Source organism: Bufo gargarizans, chromosome 1 (assembly GCF_014858855.1).
Source record: "Bufo gargarizans isolate SCDJY-AF-19 chromosome 1, ASM1485885v1, whole genome shotgun sequence".
NCBI lineage: Eukaryota > Metazoa > Chordata > Amphibia > Anura > Bufonidae > Bufo > Bufo gargarizans.
The window spans coordinates 377154412-377177638 of record NC_058080.1 but is presented as its reverse complement, the minus strand read 5'-3'; the positions used below and the strand labels follow the sequence as shown (position 1 = coordinate 377177638).

The window sequence follows — 23227 nt, the reverse complement described above, 5'->3', positions numbered from 1 at the left end:
TTATTGATTACTTTTTGCTTTAACCTTAACACCTTAAGGATTATGTATTTAATCAATATAATCATGTAAGAATAAGATGATTATTGAAAAACTATGTAAGAATTGGAAAAATTGTAATAAAGATTTATTAAGAAAAAAAAAAAAAAAAGGAGAGGGATGAGCGGACCTGTGGATTTCCAGTTCGCTGGGTTCGGCCGAACTTCAGTTCAAAGTTCAGGTTTGGGACCTGAACTTGACCCGAACTTGAACACGAACCCCATTGAAGTCAAAGGGGACCCGAACTTTGGTGCACTAAAATGGCTGTAAAATAGTCATAGTAAGGGCTAGAGGGCTGTAGAAAAAAAAAAGCTAAATGGGGGTAAGAGTAGGACAATTGCCCTGCAAACAAATGCGGATAGGGAAATGACTTAAAGTAACATAAAATAGAAAAACAATAAAAAATAATAATCTTGAAGTAGGAGGCGGAGGTCAAAGTGGAGTAGAATGTTGAGGAGGTGGTGGACCTGGCGGTGTAGGTGGAAGCAGCGGTGGAGGAGGTAGCCAACAATGTTTTGTTGTTTAAAAAAATATTTTTTTATAAATTTGGGAAAGCCCCAAAACATTGGGAAATGGAAATGAGAACACAAAGAGAAAGTGCACTGGAGTATAACAATTGCTAGGTGCGGCCAGTATACTTGTCTACTCAGCACACGGTATGGACAAGTCCTGTGGGATCCATGCTTGGTTCATTTTAATGAACGTGAGCTTGTCCACATTGGTTGTGGACAGGCAGCTGCGCTTGTCTCTGATCACCCCCCTGCCTTGCTAAACATACGTTCGGACAACACACTGGCCGCAGGGCAAGCCAGCACCTCCAAGGCATAGAGGGCATGGTTGTTGTGGCGTGCTGACAAAGCTTTTCCACATTTTAGCCATGCTAACCCTCCCTTCTGAGGTGTTTGCGCTGCGCCAGCTGCATTGGCGACTTCTTCCTCCTCCTCCTCTGCCTTCGCCTTGTGCTTCCACTGAGCCTCCGGTGTCAGGTGGGAATGCCATCAGCAGCTTGTCTACGATAACGATTAAGCTCCAGCGATGGAATTAAGGACGGCACATTGTCCTTGTAGCAGGGATCTAGCAGGGTGGCCACCCAGTAAACAGCACTGGTTAGAATGTGGGCAACTCGGCGGTCGTTGCGCAGGTGTAAGGATGTAGGGCAAGGAACCTTAAATGTATTACTCTGCTATGTTGTAAGTTGTATAATTACTGCAACATCTCACTTTGGTCAGTAAATGGCAGCAAAGGATAAGAGGATAAAAGTCTACATTGGAACTGCCTATCATCGGAATACTAATAACCTATTTAGGTTGCAAAGTTGGAAAATAGCTAATTTATGGGCTGTTTTGGACCCTTACAAGTGTGATAGCAAACATGACTTATTGCATCACACTCCCCCTGTGTAAGGGCAGGAGGTTCCTTTTGAAGCATGAAGTAAGCAGATGGAGGCTGTGCTTGGTGCCACTGGAAATCACAAGGGATTTTTTCTGCTGAATATGGAAGGGAATGGACCTGCGGTAGCACGACAGGGAGGTTTTCAGCGATGACCCCAGAAGTGGTGTGTCTGTAGGATCCAGTTCTGGAGTGGACCAGGAAATAAGAAAAAGCACCAAGAACCTGCTCAAGGAACTGTAAGTGTGGCTTTGCCGCGTCAAATTGCACCACACTATTGAAGTGGCATTTGGACATGCAATAACGCTCCAAGTACAGTTACATTGCGATGTATAGGCTGCAAGCTAATGCATAGCCCTAAGGGATTCATGCGCTGACACCTACCTATCTCACTGGCTGCTCATAGGGTGTTATATGCTGTGAGCTGGAGTAAGAATAAAGTTGCAAGAGACAGACTTCATATCCCTGTGGATTACAAATAGCATTACACAATACTTATGGTGCACCCCAATGATGAACTTGTCCAGGAACATACAAGTGCATCTAGGCTGCTTAATGGACTTTGGGTAAAACATCACATTTACTGGTTTATTGTTAGACAGTGTTACATTTACTGTTGGTTTATTCTCTGTGTACCAATATGTTTTATATATTCTTAGTAAACTCAACTGCTGGGAAAGAACCGTTGTCTGTGTGGCATCGTGTACCCTCTGTACCAGTGGTACCAGCCCTCGGGCTTCTTTCACATGCACCACAGCATGTAGTCACTCATGTGTGCCAGGCTGCCCAGAGGCAACGACAAGCTGTCCTCTGTAGGAGGTGTATCGTCTGTGTCCTCTGTATCCCCCCAGCCAAACTTCATTGATGCCCAGGAGCTGCTTTGGGTGCCACCCTGCTGTAAACACAGTTCCTTATCCTCCTTCTCATCCTCCAGAACTGTGCCCTTACAGCTGTGTACCTGGCCTTTGTTGGTGCAGGAACCCCCCTTCCGAGCCACTTGTCAATGACTGGCCGGATAACCGTGGAAATGATCCCTCTTCCTCCCCCTCTTCCTCCTTTTCCACATCCTCTTCCATCATCGCCCAAAGTGTTTTTTTCAAGGAGACATAGAAGTGGGATAGTAACGCTGAGGACGGTATCATCGGCACTGGCCATGTTGGTGAAGTACTCGAAACAGCGCAGCATGGCATACACGTCCCACATGGAGGCCCAGTCATTGGTGGTGAAGTGGTGCTATTCTGCAGAGCGATTCTCCTGTGTGTGCTGCAGCTGAAACTCCACCATCGCCTGCTGCTGCTCGCACAGTTTCTGCAGCATGTGCAAGGTGGAGTTCCACCTTGTGGGTACGTCGCATATGAGATGGTGAGCAGGAAGGCCGAAGTTACACTGCAGGTGAGCAGCAGCAGGGTGAGAATGCCGAAAAGACGCATAGACGGCCCGCACCTTCTGCAGCAGCTCTGACCTATCGGAGTAATTTTTCAGGACCTCTGCTATGAGATTTCAACCGTTATCGCACAACACCAGACCGGGCTTGAGGCTCAGCCGCACCAACCACTCATCGGTCTGTTGTTCCATGCCCGTCCACAGCTCCTGTGCGGTGTGGGTTTTTTCCCCCAAACAGATGAGTTTTAAACAACCTGTTATTATTTCCCCCTGGCTGTGCTGAAGTTGGTGATGCAGGTGTTATGCTGACCGGATAAGGAGGCGGTAGAGAAAGAAGCGGAGCAGGAGGCAAAGAGAAACGTCCTGCAATCCTTGATGGCGGTAGGACATGCGCCAAACTGCTATCCGCAGTCAGGCCCAGCCACCACTGCATTTACCCAGTGTGCAGTTATGGAGATATAACATCCCTGCCCGTGCTTACTGGTCCTTGTATCGGTGGTTATGTGGACCTTGCCACAGATGGTGTTGCACAGTGCACATCTGATTTTGTCCGCAACTTGGTCGCAGGGCAGTAATGGCTCGCCTGGAAAAGTAGTGGCGGCTGGGAACCACGTACTGTGGGATCGCCACCTTCATAAGGTTTTTAAAAGTCTCCATCTCCACCAGACGGAATGACAGCATTTCCAAGGCCAGGAATTTTGAAATGTTGGCATTCAGGGACAGTGATCGTGGGTAGAGGGGTACTTCCTCTTTCACTCCAGTGTTTGGGGGATGGACAGCTGAACACTTCTATGGGACAGTGTGGAGATGCTTGGCGATGGTGACGGTGGTGGAGGTGGTGGTGTTGCTGCCACATCCTCTGTTTGTGGGGTGGCAGGTGCCACTGTCACTCCAGAGGGTGAGGAAAAGGCTGAGACTGCAGCAGAAGAGGGAGCAGGAGGAGCCTGAGATCTTTTGTGGTTTTTCAGGTGTGTACTCATGCTTTGCATTTAGATGCCTGGTCATGGAGGTGGTGCTCAGGTCTAGAACATTTATGCCTCGCTTCAGGCTCTGATTGCACAGTGTGCAAACCACTCACGTCTTGTCGTTAGCACATTGTCTGAAGAACTGCCACACCAGGGAACTCCTTGGAACTGGCTTTGGTGTGCTCAGTCCCTGGGTGCGGTGAGCAGTAGCAGGCATATTGTCTAGGAGACGGCAACTCTGCTTTTGCACCCTGCTCCCTCTTTTGCTGTGTGGCTGGCGCTGTGTGACCACCACCTCTTCCTCTGAACTGCACACGTCCCTCGCATGACATTGATTCCATATGGAATCCCCCATCGAAAAGCAGAAGAGACTGCTGCATGACTTGGGGCTCAGACTGCTTGGCTGATTTGCAAGGAGGTGAGGTGAAAGACAGATGCCCATGGGCAGCCCAGGTGCCAACTCTGCGCTTTTAGCAGGGGACAGGGTGGGAGACAATGTGAAGGAACTGGAGGCATGTCAGCCATCAAATCTACTACCGCCTCTACTTGTTCTGGCCTCACCATTTGTACACCGGTATTCGAGCCTACAAAATGACACTGAAGGCCCTACGTGCACCTGAGGAAGGTGTTTCATTTGGGCGTGTAGCTGGCACAGATCGACCACGTCCTCTCCCTGCAACAGGAGCTTCACCAACACCAACAGCACCATGACCAGGGCTACATCCCTTATTTGATGCTTTCCTCATTCTTTGAGGTCACCCACTGAACTAACAGACAGATTAACTATAATAAATTCCCTGTCACGTATGCAGTGCAGGTGTACCTCACACCAAAAATGTGTATATGTCACTTACCGAACTAACAGACAGATTAACTATTATATTTCTGTGTCAGGGGTGCAAAGATGGTGCATTGCACCCACAAAAAATTAATATAGGTCACCCATAGAATTAACAGCCATATTTATATTATATTTCTGTGTCAGTGGTGCAAAGCTGGTGGATTGCACCCACAAAAATATCACTATAGGTCACCCACAGAATAAATAGCCAGATAAAATTCCTAACACTCTCGCTCACCTCAGCTGCCTGCTTCCTGTCCCTGCATTACTCAGAGCTGATGAGCAGTGCTACACGTGATCCAGCTTGTATAAAGGCTGGGTCACATGATGCACCGGCCAATCACAGCCATGCCATTTCTAGGTGCCCACAGCTTAAAAGCTTGTTGATTGGCTGCCCTTTTGTGGCAAAGTTCAGGTTCGGGATCCGGGTACCCAAACTCACAAAGTTCAGTAGCTTCGCAGTTCGGGTTCACTCAACACGACTTAAGGACTTTGCCATTTTCCACCTTAAGGACCAGGCCGTTTTTTTGAAATTTGATGTGTCACTTTATGTAGTAATAACTAGAAATCCTTTTACTTATGCAAACCATTTTGAAACATTTTAGTCTATATAATTTCCCCCAAAATAATTTCCCCAAAATAATTCCCACATGTCCACTTTCATGTTTGCATAATTTTGTAAATGTAATTGTATTTTTTAAGATCTTCTAAGGCTTAGAAGTTTAGAAGCAAATTTTTACATTTTTAGGAAAATTTTCGAAACCCAATTTTTTAAGAACCACCAGTTATGAAGTCACTTTGTGAGGCTTACATCGTGGAAACCACCAATAAAGGACTCCATTGTATAAACGACACCCCTCAAGTTATTCAAAACTGATTTTACTAACTTTGTTAACCCTTTAGGTGTTCCACAAGAATTAAAGGAAAAAGGAGATGATATTTTTTAAACTTCACTTTTTTGGCAGATTCTCCATTTTAATTCATTTTTTCCTGTAACACATCAAGGGTTAACAGCCAAATAAAACTCAATATTTATTACCCCGATTCTGCAGTTTACAGAAACACCCCACATGTGGTTGTAAACTGTTGTATGGGCACACGGCAGGGCACAGAAGGAAAAGGCAGATTTCACTAGGATAATTTTAAGTTGCCATATGACATTTAAAGACCCCCTGATGCACCTCTAGAAGATTATTATCTAGTACTATTTTGTGGTACATATGACTTTTGATTGCTTTATATTACACTTTTTGTGAGACAAGGTAATCAAAAAATGACACAGTTCTTATTTTTTGTTTTTTACGGTGTTCATCTGACAAGTTAGATCATGTGCTATTTTTATAGAGCATGTTGTTATGGAGGCGACAATATCAAATATGTCTACTTTTATTTTTATTTTGTTTCAGTTTTACAAAATAAAGCATTTTTATAGAGCATGTTGTTATGGAGGCTACATGATATTTTTATAGACCATGTTGTTATGTAGGCGACAATATCAAATATGTCTACTTTTATTTTTATTTTGTTTCAGTTTTACATAATAAAGCATTAAAAAAAAAAATCATGTTTTTGTGTCTTTTTTCTGAAAGCCATATTATTATTATTTTTGGGTGATTGTCTAAGTTAGGGTCTCATGTTTTTTGGGATGAGATGACGGTTTGATTGGTACTATTTTGGGGCACATTTGACTTTTTGATCACTTGGTAGTACACGTTTTTTTTTTACAATGTTGACCATATGGGGTGGATCATGTGAAATTTTTGTAGAGCAGGTTGTTATGGATGTGGCGATACATAGTATGCCTGTTTTTTTTCTATTTATTACAATTTTATGTCTCTTTTTATGGGAAAAGTTTTTTTCACTTGAAACTTTAATTTTTTACTGTTAAAAACACCTTTATTTCACTTTTTATATAGTATTTTTGTCCCACTCTGGGACTTCAACATTACAGGGTCTGATCCCTGTTTCACAGCAGTACAATACATCTGCATTGTACTGCATTGACTATCAGTGTATTACATAGTGTAATACTCTGATAGTTTGCCTATGAGACCCAGGCTGGGCCTCATAGGCCTCCGTAGCTGTCGGGCCCCAAGGCCTTTGAAAGGCTTGGGGCTGCCATGGCAATCATCGGGTCCCCGCCACCGCACAAAAGAGGGAGCACAAACCAAGATTGAAGCAAAAGGTAATCAAAAGGTAATTAAATTGCTTGGCACAGCTAGACATTTTTTTTAAACTGAATTGACAAAAAAGTAGGAGAATTTGAATAAAATATTATGATCATATTTGTACACTTAAAAATGACCATATATTAATTCCTTCCTGCCCTGCACATTAACAGCATGTCTACATTTTAATACTTAGAGGCAGCAACAAAGTGTTTTAACAAAGGGAAGGGAATTACTGTATTTTTCAGACTATAAGATGCACTGGACTATAAGACATACCTAGGATTTAGAGGAAGAAAATAAAAAAATAAAAAATGTTTTCATTACATCAGATTAGACCCCTAATCCTCATCAGACCCCGTTTCTTCATCAGACCTCAGATAAGACCACAAAAATCAGACCCCAAGCTTAATCAGCCTCATATCAGACGCGCAATCAATCCTCTATCAGCCTCAGATCAGACCTCTATCAGCCTCAGATCAGACTGTGCAATCTCCATCAGCCTCAGATCAAACTCTCATCAGACCCACCCCATCCTCCATCAGCCTCAGATCAGACCCCCATCATCCTCATATCAGACCCACAACCTCTATCAGCCTCCATCAGACCCCCATCAGCCTCAGATTAGACCCTCATCAGCCTCAGATTAGACCCTCATCAGCCTTAGATCAGACCCCTATCAGCCTCAATTAGACCCGGCAACCTCCATTAGCCTGAGATCAATCCCTCATCAGACCCACCCTACCCTCCATCAGCCTCAGATCAGAACCCCATTTCACCCCCAGCCTCCATCTGACCCACATCAGACCACAGATCAGACATTAAAATAAAATAAACTTCGCTAACCTCACTAACCCTGTTTGCTCCGGACAGCACTGCCACTTTCCAAATCCAGGACTCACCGCTCCCTGCTCTTCATCCAGCCCGCACTGCCCTGTGACCTAACATTGCACAGCATCAGGTAATAGTACGTGCCTATGTGCACTTTGTTCTGACACTGTATGCAGTCAGGACATAGACCAGAACTCTAGCCGAGGTTACACATGAAACCCCTATCTTGCGATGTACATCAAAGAAATATATGGCCTGCCATTACCTCCGCCATGTTTGGTAGCAAATATGTGAGACATTAGGACGGAGTGGATGGAAATAATATAAAATTGCTAGGATGAATACCCGAAAAGATAATACAAAGATTTTGACCAGACTTGGTTTATAGCAAGTGGTTGTAATTTCTAATTTACTGGCCTTTGAAATGCTGGCATTCAGGCTGGTGGAGACGGACAGCTTCAAATAGCTCATGTCGCTTGCTGTCCCACAGTATGTCGTTCCCAGCTGCCACTACTTCTCCAGGAGAGCCGTGCCTTCCCTGCACAACCAAGTATCGGATAAAATCAAGTGTGCACTGCGCAACGCCATCTGTGGCAAGGTCCACCTAACCACAGATATGTGGACCAGTAAGCACGGCCAGGGACGCTATATCTCCCTAACTGCACACTGGGTAAATGTAGTGGCGGTTGGGCCCCAGGCGGAGAGCTGTTTGGCGCACGTCCTTCCGCCGTCAAGGATCGCAGGGCAACATTCTTTGCCTCCTGTTGCCTCCTCCTCCTCCTACTCGGCTTCCTCCTCCTCTTCTACCACCTCCTCATCCGGTCAGCGACAGACCTTCACCACCAACTTCAGCATAGCCAGGGGTAAACGTCAGCAGGCCATACTGAAACTCATATGTTTGGGGGACAGGCCCCACACCGCACAGGAGTTGTGGCGGGGTATAGAACAACAGACCGGCGAGTGGTTGCTGCCAGTGAGCCTCAAGCCCGGCCTGGTGGTGTGTGATAATGGGCGAAATCTCGTTGCAGCTCTGGGACTAGCCGGTTAGACGCACATCCCTTGCCTGGCACATGTGCTGAATTGGGTGGTGCAGAAATTCATTCACAACTACCACGAGATGTCTGAGCTGCTGCATAAAGTGCGGGCCGTCTGTGCGCGCTTCCGGCGTTCTCATCCTGCCGCTGCTCGCCTGTCTGCACTACAGCGTAACTTCGGCCTTCCCGCTCACCGCCTCATATGCGAAGTGCCCACATAGTGGAACTCCACCTTGCACATGCTGGAGAGACTGTGCGAGCAGCAGCAGGCCATAGTGGAGTTTCAGCTGCAGCACGCACGGGTGAGTTGCACTGCGGAACAGCACCACTTCACCACCAATGACTGGGCCTCCATGCGAGACCTGTGTGCCCTGTTGTGCTGTTTCGAGTTCTCCACCAACATGGCAAGTGGCGATGACGCCGTTATCAGCGTTACAATACCACTTCTATGTCTCCTTGAGAAAACACTTAGGGCGATGATGGAAGAGGGTGTGGGCCAGGCAGAGGAGGAGGGGGAGGAGGAAGAGGGGTAATTTCTAAGACTTTCAGGCCAGTTTTTCAGAAGTGCCTCAGAGGGAGGTTTTTTTGCAACAGCAGAGGCCAGGTACAAATTTGGCCAGCCAGGGCCCACTACTGGAGGACGAGGAGGAGGAGGATGAGGAGGAGGAGGAGGAGGAGGATGAAGCATGTTCACAGCAGGGTGGCACCCAATGCAGCTCATGCCCATCACTGGTGCGTGGCTGGGGGGATACGGAGGACGCAGACGATACGCCTCCCACAGGGGACAACTTGTCCTTACCTCTTGGCAGCCTGGAACACATGAGCGACTACATGCTGCAGTGCCTGTGCAACGACTGCAGAGTTGCCCACATTTTAACGTGTGCTGACTACTGGGTGGCCACCCTGCTGGATTCCCGTTACAAAGACAATGTGCCGTCCTTAATTCCCTCACTGACGCGTGATAGGAAGATGCGCGACTACAGGCGCACGCTGGTAGAGGCGCTCCTGAGAGCGTTCCCTACTGACGCCGGGGGACAAGTGGAAGCACAAGGCGAAGGCAGGGGAGGAGGAAGAGGTCTCTAATGCAGCTGTGTCAGCGCCAGCACCTCAGAAGGCAGGGTTAGCATGGCCGACATGTGGAAAAGCTTTGTCACCTCGCCGCAACAACCGGCTCCAACTGCTGATATGGAGTGTGTTAGCAGAAAGCAGCATTTGACCAACATGGTGGAACAGTACCTGTGCACATGACTACACGTACTGACTGATGGTTCTGCCCCATTCAACTTCTGGGTCTCCAAATTGTCCACATGGCCAGAGCTTGCCCTGTATGCCTTGGAGGTGCTGGCCTGCCCTGCAGCCAGTGTACTCTCTGAACGTGTATTTAGCACGGCAGGAGGCGTCATTACAGACAGACGCAGCCGCCTGTCCACAGCCAACGTGGACAAGCTCACGTTTATTAAAATGAACCAGGCCTGGATCCCACAAGACTTGTCTGTACCTTGTGCAGAATAGACAGTTCTAACAGCCTCAACCATCCATCCTTGTACTTAAGTGCACTTATTCTTTATTTATTTTTATGTCCCAATATTTTGGGGGCTACCCCTATGCAGGGGCGTTGCTAGGTTAAAACATTCGGGGCCTGGGCCCCGGATGTTTTGTCCCATGCCCCGAATGTCCTGCCTGCCTGCTAGATACAACTGTATTGCCGTACACAGAACAATTGATTCTAATACACTGGGAAGAGATGAAGGACCTGTGGTGACATCACAGGTCATGTGATCAGCAAAACAGGCTGTGATAGGATGACCTTGATGATGTCACCATCATGTGACCAGTGGAGGATTGGACCGGAGTGAAGAGGAGAAGGAGCCTAATTGTGATGCCTGTACATGAGAAAAAGTAAGTGAAGGGAGAGGCAGAGCAATGCTGGGAGTTGTAGTTATTTAACTCGGATGTATGTATTACGGCTGAAGGGAGGGATGTTATTGACATGGAACTGTGTGCTTGAGGTGGCTGGGGGAGGGAGTGATGTTATTTACATAGGACTGTATGTTGAAAGTGGATGGTGGGGGGGGGAATGATGTTTATGTACATGGGACTTAATGTTTAGGCTACGTTCACACTTACGTTTGGGGATCCGCTTGTGGGATCCGTTTCAAGGCTCTCACAAGCAGCCCCAAATGCATTAGTTTAACCCCAATGCATTCTGAATGGATGCTGATCCATTCAGAATGCATTAGTTCGGCCCCCTGTTCCATTTTGGAGGCAGACCCCAAAATGCTGCAAGCAGCGTTTTTGTATCCGCATGGCCTTGCGGAGCCAAGCGGATCCGTCCTGACTTACAATGTAAGTCAATGGGGACGGATCCCTTTGCATTGAAACAAAATGGTGCATATTGGGACTTAGAAATTCAAATCTAATACAAACGAATCGGTCCTGAACGGATGCATTCTTTGTATTATCGGTGCGGATCCGTCCTGTACAAGTACAGGACAGATCCGCACGAACGCAAGTGTGAAAGTAACCTTAGGGGGTGATGTTTACATGGGATTGTGCGTTGGAGGCGGCTGGGGAGGAGGTGATGTTATTTACATGGGACTGTATGGTGGAGGGAGGATTATAACTGCAGGGGGCACTGCAGATCCAGGGGACATTATAGGCAGTCTTATTACTACTGGGGGCTCTATAGGAGGGTCTTATAGGTCCGCCTTATTTCTACTAAGCTCACCATGGGGGCCTTTTTACTACTGAGGGGTCTGTAGAGAGCTTTATTACCACTGGGGGAACAATAAGGGGCCTTATTTCTATTGGGGACTCTCTGAGGGTATTATTAATATGGGAGGGCTCTTCTAATAATTGGGGCATTGTTGAGGAGCATTATCACGGTTGGGGCAGTGTTACTAATGAGGGCATTCTAGAAGGGAATTAATATTGGTGGGACTATGAGGAGCACTATTACTATGGGGGGCAGTAATGTTTCTTCAGGATAGTATTTGGTGGTATTGGGGGGGCAGGGGTGTAACTAAAGGCTCATGGGCCCCGGTGCAAGAGTTCAGCTAGGGCCCCCCTTCCCTCAGTGCTTTGTGTGTCTTCTTATGCGGCACAAGTGTCTTTGGGCCCCTTCAGGCTCCTGGGCCCGGTAGCGACTGCTACCTCTGCACCCCCTATAGCTACACCCTTGGGGTGGGGGGCACAGCAAGCAGCAGGATAACACTGTGGGGACTCCAGTTGGGGGATAATGATAGAATGTGAGGAAGCTAAGATGTCTGTGTGTCACACTCTGCAGAGACGAGGCAGCTGAGAGAAGTTGTCCAGACCAAGTGGAGAAGAGGATGAGAGAGAAGATCTACAGAGAAGATGATGACAGAGAGGAGACGTCACCTGGAGGCCCTGGATGTGACAGGTAAGTGTTGCTGTATAGCAAGTACAGCAAAGTGTGCGGGGGGGGCAACATATTTATTGGGGCTTGTGCCCCGGATCTTTTGAGACCCTAGCAACACCCATACCCCTATCTAAAAATGCTAACTAACACACATCTGTTGGCTACCTATTCCTCCTTCGCCGCCGCTTCCACCAAGACCGCCACGTGAGCCTACACCGCCACATCCCCCCATTCACCGCCTCCTCAACCTCTTCCTCCTAGATCATTCCTAATTTTTATTTTTTTAAGGTCTTTTATGTTATTTTAATTCATTTCCCTATCCATATTTGTTTGCAGAGCATTTGCCATGCTCTTAAGCACATTTTGCTGCCTTTTGCAGCCCTCTAGCTCTTTCCAGGGCTATTTTAGAGCCATTTTAGTGGCCAAAAGTTCGGGTCCCCATTGACTTCAATGGGGTTTGGGGTCAAGTTCGGGTCCCGAACCCGGACTTTTTTTTAAAGTTTGGCCGAACCTACCGAACCCGAACATTCAGGTGTCCGTTCAACTCTACCTATAAATGCTAGCAGTTATAGAGTGTACTTGGGCATTACTTAAAACAAGGTGTCTCATCATCCTGATATGACGAGTGGTGGCAGCTAGTGATGGGTCATATTTGAATTCGCGGTAGGGGTCATATTTGAATTTGCAATATTTTTCGCAAATATTTTGTAGAATATTTGTCGAATATTCGCGAATTCGAAAATTCTTTATATTAAATAAAAAATTTACTTGAAAAATCGACGAGGTAATGATCAGGCGTGGGTCAAAAACAAATATATAGCACTATAGAATATAGTGCTATATATTTGTTTTTTAGAATATTCAGATGGAAAAAAATGACGAATATTCTAAACAACGAATATATAGAGAAATATAGCTAATATAGTGCTATATTAATTTTTCTGAATATTCGTAATATTCTAAAACAAGAATATATAGCAATATAGTTAATATTCAAAAAAACTAATATAGAGCAAATTAGCTAATATAATGCTATAATTTTTTTTTATAGTCGTCGTTTTTTCAAATCTGAACTTCAGATGAAAAAAATTACAACTATTAGACAAAGATCATAGCACTATATTAGCTAAATTTCTCTATATTCGCATTTTCGAATATTCGCTATATTGCTATATATTCTTGTTTTAGAATATTACGAATATTCAAAAAAATTTATATATAGCACTATATTGAATATATTCGTTTTTTAGAATATTTGTCTTTTTTTTTCAATCTGTACAGTTGTTGCACTTTGGCATACTCCTCCCCGACAAGCGACCCATCACCATGGGAATCCCTGGGGGTTAGAATATACCATCGGTTCTGAGTTTTCACAATCTCACCGAGATGAATATTTTAAAAAACTAATATATTCGATATAGTGCTATATATTCGTTTTTTAGAATATTCACCATTTTTCCACCTGAAGTCATGATTCCTCATTGGCCCACAAGCAAGAAGCAGGGATGAATCATGTGCTCAGATGGGAAAAAATGACGAATATTCACTCTAACGAATATATAGCACTATATTAAAAATATTTGCAAATTCTCGAAGTTGCGATATTCGAGATAAAAATTCGCTAGTGGCAGCCAAGAGTGATTAGTCTCGGATGACGGAGTGCTGACAGAGGGATGTCCAGCGTGACCCTGCAGGCTCCAATTCTGAATCTAAGTTTGTGATCTTGACACTGGTTGACACTTGCCACCCAATGTATCTATAATAATAAACTGTGTAGTTTGTTAAGTGAGCTACTCAGTTTTTATATGGATGCATAGGCTGGTTGAGATGTTTCATCTGTATGTAGTGCAATAAGTGTGCTTCAGGGCCCATTGGAGGATTCACCTGCTCCCCTGTGGGCCAGTCTGTGCCTGCCCAAACCTAGCAAAAAATTTATAAAATGTCTTTAATACATGGAGCACATTCAGTTTCATATGTACCTAAATGGTGTCAAAAATCAGAGCGGGGGGAGTGCAAATTTCATATTTAATCATTTGTATTTAGTAATCTGTGTAAGTAAGAAGAATAGATGTTTGAAGAATATAGGTGACCATGGGGACCAAATAGGGACTTTTACAGTCTGATTGTAAGGGCAGCGACATGGAATCTGATCCCCTCAAAAGTGAAGCTAAACATTAATAAAAGTTGTGTTTCATAAGATATTTGATAATTCCACAATTTTTCATGAAAATATATTTTTTTACTTTCTTTTGTTTACCTTAATAGCATTTTCTCCTTTCATCCATGAAACAGATGGCTTTGGATTTCCCAGGCTATTGCAAGGAAGGACTGCTTTAACTCCTTCTATAAGCTTTAGATTCGTTGGTGGGCGGGTAATTTTTGGTTCTAAAAACAAAAATAAAAACAGTAAATAACCATGATTATAATTAGAGTGAATAAAGTTATCAAAAATTCAATTCTGCTGCTTCACCGAAGTTCACAATTAAATTTGATTTGTTACGAATTACTTAGTCACGAATCGCATTCCATCGCATGTAGCTGGCACAATGATGGAAAATGGCAATAGTGCAGGCCCCCGACATTGAACCCCTCAGTCCCATTGAGGCCTTTCAGGGGTTAATCGGGGTAAAAAACAAAAAAATACATACTCACCTTATCCATTTGCTTGTGGAGAGGTCGTTGTGGCCATCTTGATTTAATAAAACACATCAATTTTAATAATATATAACTTTTACTATTGTATTATTGATATATTGATATTTTGTGTACTTAAATTTGTAGGTGTTTTTTTTCTTATGTACAGTATGATGCTCACATGTGTTTGATTGGAAAGCTGTCTAATAGGTTTTGTTAGACTGAAAGTGTGATGTGCCGTCTACACACGTCACCTCTATAAGCCAATCAAAGGTCTCAGCGATGGCCATGATCTCATGCCATGCCCGCACACTTCAACAGTGAGGACACTGATTGGCCAGAAGTGGTGACGTGAGTGTAGATGGTAAGTCACTCTTCTGGTCCAGCGGGGACCAGGAACAGAGATGAAGGGAGCTTGGTACTGGAATGAGAGCGCGGGTGACATTTTAGCATTTTTTATCCCCTGCACCCTGCCTGCAAAAATGAAAAGGGTTTCTTGAACTATTGACTTCTATAGGTCAGTGTGCTATCTGTTTTAAAAACAGCACACCGAAGAAGAAAATAATATTAATCACACTAATCACTTAGAAATTCCATAGTATAACATGCTGCTGTCATACAGGCATCGTGTATTCGTTTCAAAGTAATATAAATAGCAGACCAGAATTTGCATTAGAAAATTGTCACTTCCTCAAATTACAAAGGACAAAGGACCTTCACCAAGTGAAAATCCCATTTGAATTTTAACCTTTTACCCCATCTGCTATCAACCTAAACTCAGATTTCACTAGCAGATGCTGGAAAAGACAGGAATCTTTGTGTATGTAATAGGATTTTGTGGTAGATAACAGTTCTTTTCAGCTACTGGAGACTTTATAAAGCCAAACAGCAAAAACATATACCCAGATATGTCTGAATGCAGCTCCCCTGCCACTCTCTGGGCTTGGGGTAGGTGCAGGGGCGTAGCTAGCTATAGGGGAAGCAGGAGAAGCGGCTGCTTTGGGTCCCGGACTCAGAAGGGGCCCATCGAGATGGAGGACTAAAATATTCTATTGGTAGGGCACCCTCAACAGTATTATACAATGACATTATATACAGTAACACTGTAGGAAACAGATGGAGCGGCTGCCGGGCCTCGTCTGACTAGCCACAGGAGTAGGAGTTGCAAAGTTGTTGGGGGTCCCTTCAAAAATATACTGTGGTGACCAGTCATTTTTAGTTACGCCACTGAGTAGGTCACTGTACTCCATTGTGTTCCTGTAAACTGGATTTGTCAATGGACACTTTACTGTCTTTCAAAGATAATGTCTATTTAGAAAATGACCTATTGTCTAAATCATGTTTATATGTTAAACATACTTTTAAAACATTTTTGTTGATGCTATTTTAAATTTTTCATGTCACTATCTATATAAAACTATAAAATCCTGCAGTTTTTACACTGTACACTAACCCTAATAATAGGCTCTACTTCTTGGTCTGTATAGATGACTTTACTGCAGTTATCTGCTTATCACTACAGACAAGATTGCAATGGCAGATATTACATCTATGTATGTACTCCTTCTGATCTCTCTATAGGTCACAAAGTAAAAAACATTCCCATAAAAGTTAATGAGGGTTCCTTCTGTCTGTTGTGTCTACAGCCATGGGGTTGCTGTAAAGCATATCAATAAAAGCTGTTAACAACAGCTTAGGCAAGATGGCTGCCTCCCTAATCATGTTCAGGAAACAGAATAAAAAATATCAGAGAATAATCAGAGATATCAGAAAATAAAATCTACAATCAGAAATAAAAGCATATTAGAAAAAAAGATATGTATCTGGTTTTATTTGGCAGATAAAAAAATCCCTTTAATCCTCACTTATTGCTGCTGCCATAAAGCACACACACCATGCTGCTCTGTGTATGCAGCCTATGGAGGAAGGATGTATGTGTCAAAAATATGGCCACCCAAGGTAAGGTTTTCAAATGAATGAAAAAAAAAAAACATATAGGGGGGAATTTATCAATTGTAGTCCTTTCAATGTCTTTTTTAAGCTATTTTTTCTAGTGTTGCACCAAATTTATGAATTGGCGCACATAGCAACGCCTTTGTAATTGATAATATGCCAGGTGGTTACCTGACGTTCTGTGTGACTGGCTGGGACATTTTGTGCATCATTTAAAAATGTTGCTCATCATAAATGCGCCATAAAAAGGATCTACTTGCCTAAACAGCTCTACTTTTCAAAGTGGCATAGCTCATGAAAACTTTTTCACGCAAGAATATTGCCGTGACATTCTTCGTAAATCTCCACCACAATATCTCTTCTACAGTCTTAAATCTTCTGAATGAAACTAAAACTGAACCGTTGATGTATTTCCTTTAATTCTGCCAAAACCAGAAAATCTATTCTTGCTTGGTGCACACATTTAGAGGTCTGGATCAATTGTAGATGCCTTGAAAGCATTTGAGGACTGACAGGCTTGCTAATTGGGTTTTAAGAAGTGAACAACTGTTGGCACAGACTGAACTCATTTTTATTATCACTGACACTTACTCATTTTCACTTGTAAAGCTCCACAGCTTTTTGCTGGATCTCCAACACCATTTTTAGCCAAGCAACAGTAAACACCATCATCACCTTCCTCCACGCTGAGAATGGTCAAGAGCTGCCCGTTTTCTCGAATGTTGTAACGTGTGTCAAACAACCTGTAGATACAGTGTAAATTCTAATGGTTAATACCAGGATGATTTTTATTCATCTTGCATTTTTTTTATTAATAATGTATAAATACATAAATATGAGTCAAAGCATGGTGAATAGCATAATTGCTATTAGGCAAGGAGAGTACGTGGGCGGTACATCTGTACTAAAAGTTACATTGACCCGAGAAGCATCTCGTTATTTTTCATAATTTATAGCAAGTGTCATGGAATATGGAATCCTGCTGGTTTCTAATATACTTTTTGCCAAGAAATGTTGGTCTTTGCACTGTCCAGATAATTGAAAACGTTGTTTTTTCTCAGTGACATTAGATAGACAGAGCTATTACATCTTACCTATTTTATTATTTGTTTTTAAAGGGGTCTTCCACAGTGGATCACTCGATAGGTGAAAGTGTCTACCCGGTTGTGTCCTGGGACTCCTACAATTACGAGAATGGGGTCTTGTGTTGCTCATTAGAATGGAGAGGTGGTCGAGTACGTGCACTGCTACTCCTTTTAAAGTCTATAGGATTGTCGGAGGTAGCCAAGTGGTGGATTCAGCTACCGACGGGACTTCTTATGTTTAATCCTTAATATATCATAAAAATGAATATGTCCTTGTATGGGACAGTATCATATGTGTTATTTTAGAATCCGCTGCTTGCACCATATTTCATTTTAGTTTGTTTTGTTGAGTTAGCTGTGTAATTGCAAATTTCAGTAATACACAAGTGATGCTTGATCCATGTGTGTACCGTATCATGTTCAGGAGCAGGAAAACAGGATGTCTTTACATTTATACACATCCCTCAGCTCCTAGTGATATGGACACTTCTACTTAACTGTTATGACAAGTAGAAGGTGAGCAAACGGAAAATGTTCAGCTCAGCTGTCCTGTGCAAGCACAATTTAGATAAACTCATTGGAAACACATGTACGTGCTGACAAGTGCCAAAAATGTGTTTGATGAACTTATTTGAACACTTTTTTTCCATTCTAAGAGAAGCTTAAGATAGGGCAAAATGCAGCATTAAACAACATTAAAATGTATCCAGTTAGTTTCATTATTATTATGTAATTATCTTTATTTATATTTTAGGAGTGCTATTTGGGGTGCTTTGCTTTTGAAATTGTTCCTAGAAAGGATGCAAGACTGACAGCCTGAAATCTGTTATTGCACCACAATAAACCATCCATGGCTGATGATTAATGCTGGAATTACACAGCCCAAATTCTTGGGACGACTATCGGTAAGAAATATTACTACGAATGCTCTTTCGTCGGGTAAAGTGATCTTTCATGCAGCACCTTAAATCATAGTTTTTGGACAGTGCTGTGTGAACAGTGATCTGCCGCCCAAAAACAATGAATTTGTATGAGGATGAGCAACAGCCATCACTCGTCCCCATACAGTGGAGTGGATCACTGCATGTAAATGCAGCTCTATCCCTCCACTGACGAGCAGGCAGTTATTGGGAAGGAACAGTTACTTCCTGATAATTGCCTGCCAGGTTGGGCTGTATAAATCCGACAAAAGCAAGCAGCCCTGGCAGTAGGGGATTTTGTGGTATCTTGCTCTATTTATTTATGTATTTATTTTACGCACTTATATAGTGCTACTATATTAAGGATCAATTCCAGCTTCTGACGTATAAAATAGTTTGTTCTTTATTTGGCTTCCAAAATTTAAGATCCAACATACATCACATGGAGAGACACAATGTAATTGTGACGCGTTTCGGGCTATAGTATTGAGCCCTTCATCAAGACAATACATAGTGCACTATAAACAAGTACTTATAGACAACACAGGTAGGTTCCTCCTCCTTTTTTGATTAGCTAAAGGTCACATCCCAGGCCCAGGTGTTCCTGGAATAGGTAAAGGAGTCCAGCCAAGAGCACATGGGCGGGGAGGCAACAAATTAGTATCATGCATTTGAAAACACACACTGATGAACTACATATATTGCCGTGTTAAATCATATTTTCTGTTTAGGCCCTTCGGTATACAAGTTTCCAAAACAAACATCCAATATGTTTCTCTACTTAAGAGCTTCTGTTTGCGATCACCTCCTCTAATAGGTGCGGAGACAACCTCCACGCCCTGCACAGAAAACGCAGAGATATCGCCCTTGTGAACCGTGGCAAAATGCATTGTTGCCACTGAGACATTCCGAGACATGACGTGAGGGACATCACTCAAATGCTTCCTTATACGTACTTTTAGATCATTTGTGGTACAGCCCACGTATTGTACCCTGCATATTTTATGCTATGCTATATTTCTCCATTCCTCATTAAAGGTTAGAACTGGAAGATGTTTCCGTATGATTTTACATATCCTGAAATAATCTCTACTGTAATTGGTAGAAAAAATGATGGGTTCATCTTTATTCAAGTCTTTTTTGTTCCTGTTTTTAGTTTTGTTTTTACTTTTATGTTTGTTCCCTCTCCTATTATTTTTGTTCTCATCCTTTATTCTATTATTATTATTTCCTTTAGAGAAAATAAGAGTCTTTCTGTCTTTTAATCTGGCAACATGTATGCCTCTATTTATACTGGTTTGGGTATATCCTCTCATTTTTAGTCTAGCTGCAATATTTTGGACTTCTCTTTCAAATAGTCCCTTGGTGGAGCAGTTTCTTTTCGCCCTAATCATTTCCCCTTTGGGGATATTGTTAATAACGTGTTGTGGATGGCAGGAGGAGGCAGAGAGAATGGTATTACCAGCTGTGGGCTTTCTGTGGGTATATGTAACCACCTTATTATTGCCCTTGTCCACTTCCAGACATAGATCCAGAAAAACAATTTTGTCCGGATCGCTGGAAAAAGTTAGTTGTATAGATGTAGTACAACTGTTTAAGTACTCTATACATTTTATTATTCTCTCTTTGTCCCCCTGCCATACCCACAGCATATCGTCGATAAATCGACCATACCATTTAAAATCCTCTCTATACGGGTTATTGTCGGAGAAGAGATACCTGCTTTCCCACCACGCCATATATATATTTGTGATTGAAGGTGAGTATTTCGCTCCCATAGGGATTCCTGATTGCTGAAGATAATATTTTTTGTTAAACATAAAAAAATGATGTCTCATCAGGAAGTCTATACATAGACATCAAAAATCCTGCAGCTCTGAGGTGTAATTGCTATAACGTTCTAGGAACCATTTTAGAGCAGTAATAGCTTTACCCAAGTAAAATTACTGTGCCAATCAAAAGAAAATAAATTTTCTAATACCGTGCCTGTGTCCCTCAAATGTCCTGGTATTAACGGCACAAGTGGCTGTAGCAGGGAATCTGCCCAGAGGGACTGGTTCAGAGGGACCTCTGCGCTTTAAAAACCAACACAGATAAAAAAATGTTTAAAAATAATCTTACCAAAGATGAATATAAAGCGTTTGAGGGGTTACAAAATATGCAGGATGTTGTAATACGCAGAGCTGACAGGGGAGGAGCGGTAGTGATCGTAGATAGCGAGTTATATAAAAACCAGATTTTAGATATGCTGAATGACCACAGTACCTATCTTGCATTGGACTGCAACCCTCTCCTCCCTTGTCAGAAAATGCTTTGTGAAATTTTGGAAAAAGGCCAGTCCCTGGGTATTTTATCGAAAAAGGAAACTGAATTCATATATGTTGAGCATGCAATTACACCTGTATTCCATGCGCTTCCTAAAATCCATAAACCAGGTTTCCCTCCCCCATTACGTCCGATTGTGGCAGGCATCGGCTCCTACTCCGGAAATTTATCGGAGTGGGCAGATTCCCTGCTACAGCCACTTGTGCCGTTAATACCAGGACATTTGAGGGACACAGGCACGGTATTAGAAAATTTCTTTTCTTTTGATTGGCACAGTAATTTTACTTGGGTAAAGCTATCAGTCAGCTATTACTGCTCTAAAATGGTTCCTAGAACGTTATAGCAATTACACCTCAGAGCTGCAGGATTTTTTATGTCTATGTATAGACTTCCTTATGTTCAACAAAAAATATTATCTTCAGCAATCAGGAATCCCTATGGGAGCGAAATACTCACCTTCAATCGCAAATATATATATGGCGTGGTGGGAAAGCAGGTATCTCTTCTCCGACAATAACCCGTATAGAGAGGATTTTAAATGGTATGGTCGATTTATCGACAATATGCTGTGGGTATGGCAGGGGGACAAAGAGAGAATAGTAAAATGTATAGAGTACTTAAACAGTTGTACTACATCTATACAATTAACTTTTTCCAGCGATCCGGACAAAATTGTTTTTCTGGATCTATGTCTGGAAGTGGACAAGGGCAATAATAAGGTGGTTACATATACCCACAGAAAGCCCACAGCTGGTAATACCATTCTCTCTGCCTCCTCCTGCCATCCACCACACGTTATTAACAATATCCCCAAAGGGGAAATGATTAGGGCGAAAAGAAACTGCTCCACCAAGGGACTATTTAAAAGAGAAGTCCAAAATATTGCAGCTAGACTAAAAATGAGAGGATATACCCAAACCAGTATAAATAGAGGCATACATGTTGCCAGATTAAAAGACAGAAAGACTCTTATTTTCTCTAAAGGAAATAATAATAATAGAATAAAGGATGAGAACAAAAATAATAGGAGAGGGAACAAGCATAAAAGTAAAAACAAAACTAAAAACAGGAACAAAAAAGACTTGAATAAAGATGCACCCATCATTTTTTCTACCAATTACAGTAGAGATTATTTCAGGATATGTAAAATCATACGGAAACATCTTCCAGTTCTAACCTTTAATGAGGAATGGAGAAACATAGCATTCACAGGGATAAGGTGTGTTGCAAAAAGAGCCCCTACAGTGGGTCAAAAAATAAGTCCAAGTCTGTTTGAGGAAAAAATTCCCCAAATATGCACTTGGCCTAAAACTAATGGAAACTACAAATGTGGTAGCAAAAAATGCATTTGCTGTCGACATATGTTTATTTCAAAAGAGGTCATATCTATGGCTAATAATAAAAAACATATGTTGAAGCAATACATTAATTGCAACACAGACCACGTAGTATATGTTATAACATGTAAAATATGCAGGGTACAATACGTGGGCTGTACCACAAATGATCTAAAAGTACGTATAAGGAAGCATTTGAGTGATGTCCCTCACGTCATGTCTCGGAATGTCTCAGCGGCAACAATGCATTTTACCACTGTTCACAAGGGCGATATCTCAGCGTTTTCTGTGCAGGGTGTGGAGGTTGTTTCCGCACCAATTAGAGGAGGTGATCGCAAACAGAAGCTCTTAAGTAAAGAAACATATTGGATGTTTGTTTTGGAAACTTGTATACCGAAGGGCCTAAACAGAAAATATGATTTAACACTGCAATACATGTAGTTCATCAGTGTGTGTTTTTAAATGCATGATACTAATTTGTTGCCTCCCCGCCCATGTGCTCTTGGCTGGACTCCTTTACCTAATCCAGGAACACCTGGGCCTGGGATGTGACCTTTAGCCAATCAAAAAAGGAGGAGGAACCTACCTGTGTTGTCTATAAGTACTTGTTTATAGTGCACTATGTATTGTCTTGATGAAGGGCTCAATACTATAGCCCGAAACGCGTCACAATTGCCTTATGTCTCTCCATGTGATGCATGTTGGTGAGAGCTGCAACTTTCTTCTTTTTCTCTATAAGCGCTACTATATTTGCATCACACTGTCCCCAATGGACCTTACAATCCAAGCCCACTTTATGCTGACATTCCATATGTTGCTGCAGGGCCATTGTGACAACAATAGCACCCTAACCATGCTTCACCTTCTGCCCACATATACTGCATATCGCCACACTAACGTCCTCCGGACACTGCCGAGTATAGCATTTTATCCCCATCACTCCG

At 42.8% G+C, this 23227-nt stretch overlaps 1 protein-coding gene across 3 annotated transcripts in view; it reads right to left on the bottom strand.

The window, feature by feature from the left end:
• Positions 1–23227, bottom strand: part of LOC122920499 (muscle, skeletal receptor tyrosine protein kinase-like) — a 252908-nt gene that overhangs the window by 160639 nt on the left and 69042 nt on the right. For all 3 annotated transcript variants that reach the window (XM_044270061.1, XM_044270041.1, XM_044270050.1), the window contains exons 3-4: positions 17208–17359; positions 14287–14414 (exon numbers count right to left, since the gene is read on the bottom strand). In XM_044270061.1, coding sequence (XP_044125996.1) covers positions 14287–14414; positions 17208–17359 — 280 coding nt within the window. The remainder of the gene's footprint in view (positions 1–14286; positions 14415–17207; positions 17360–23227) is intronic.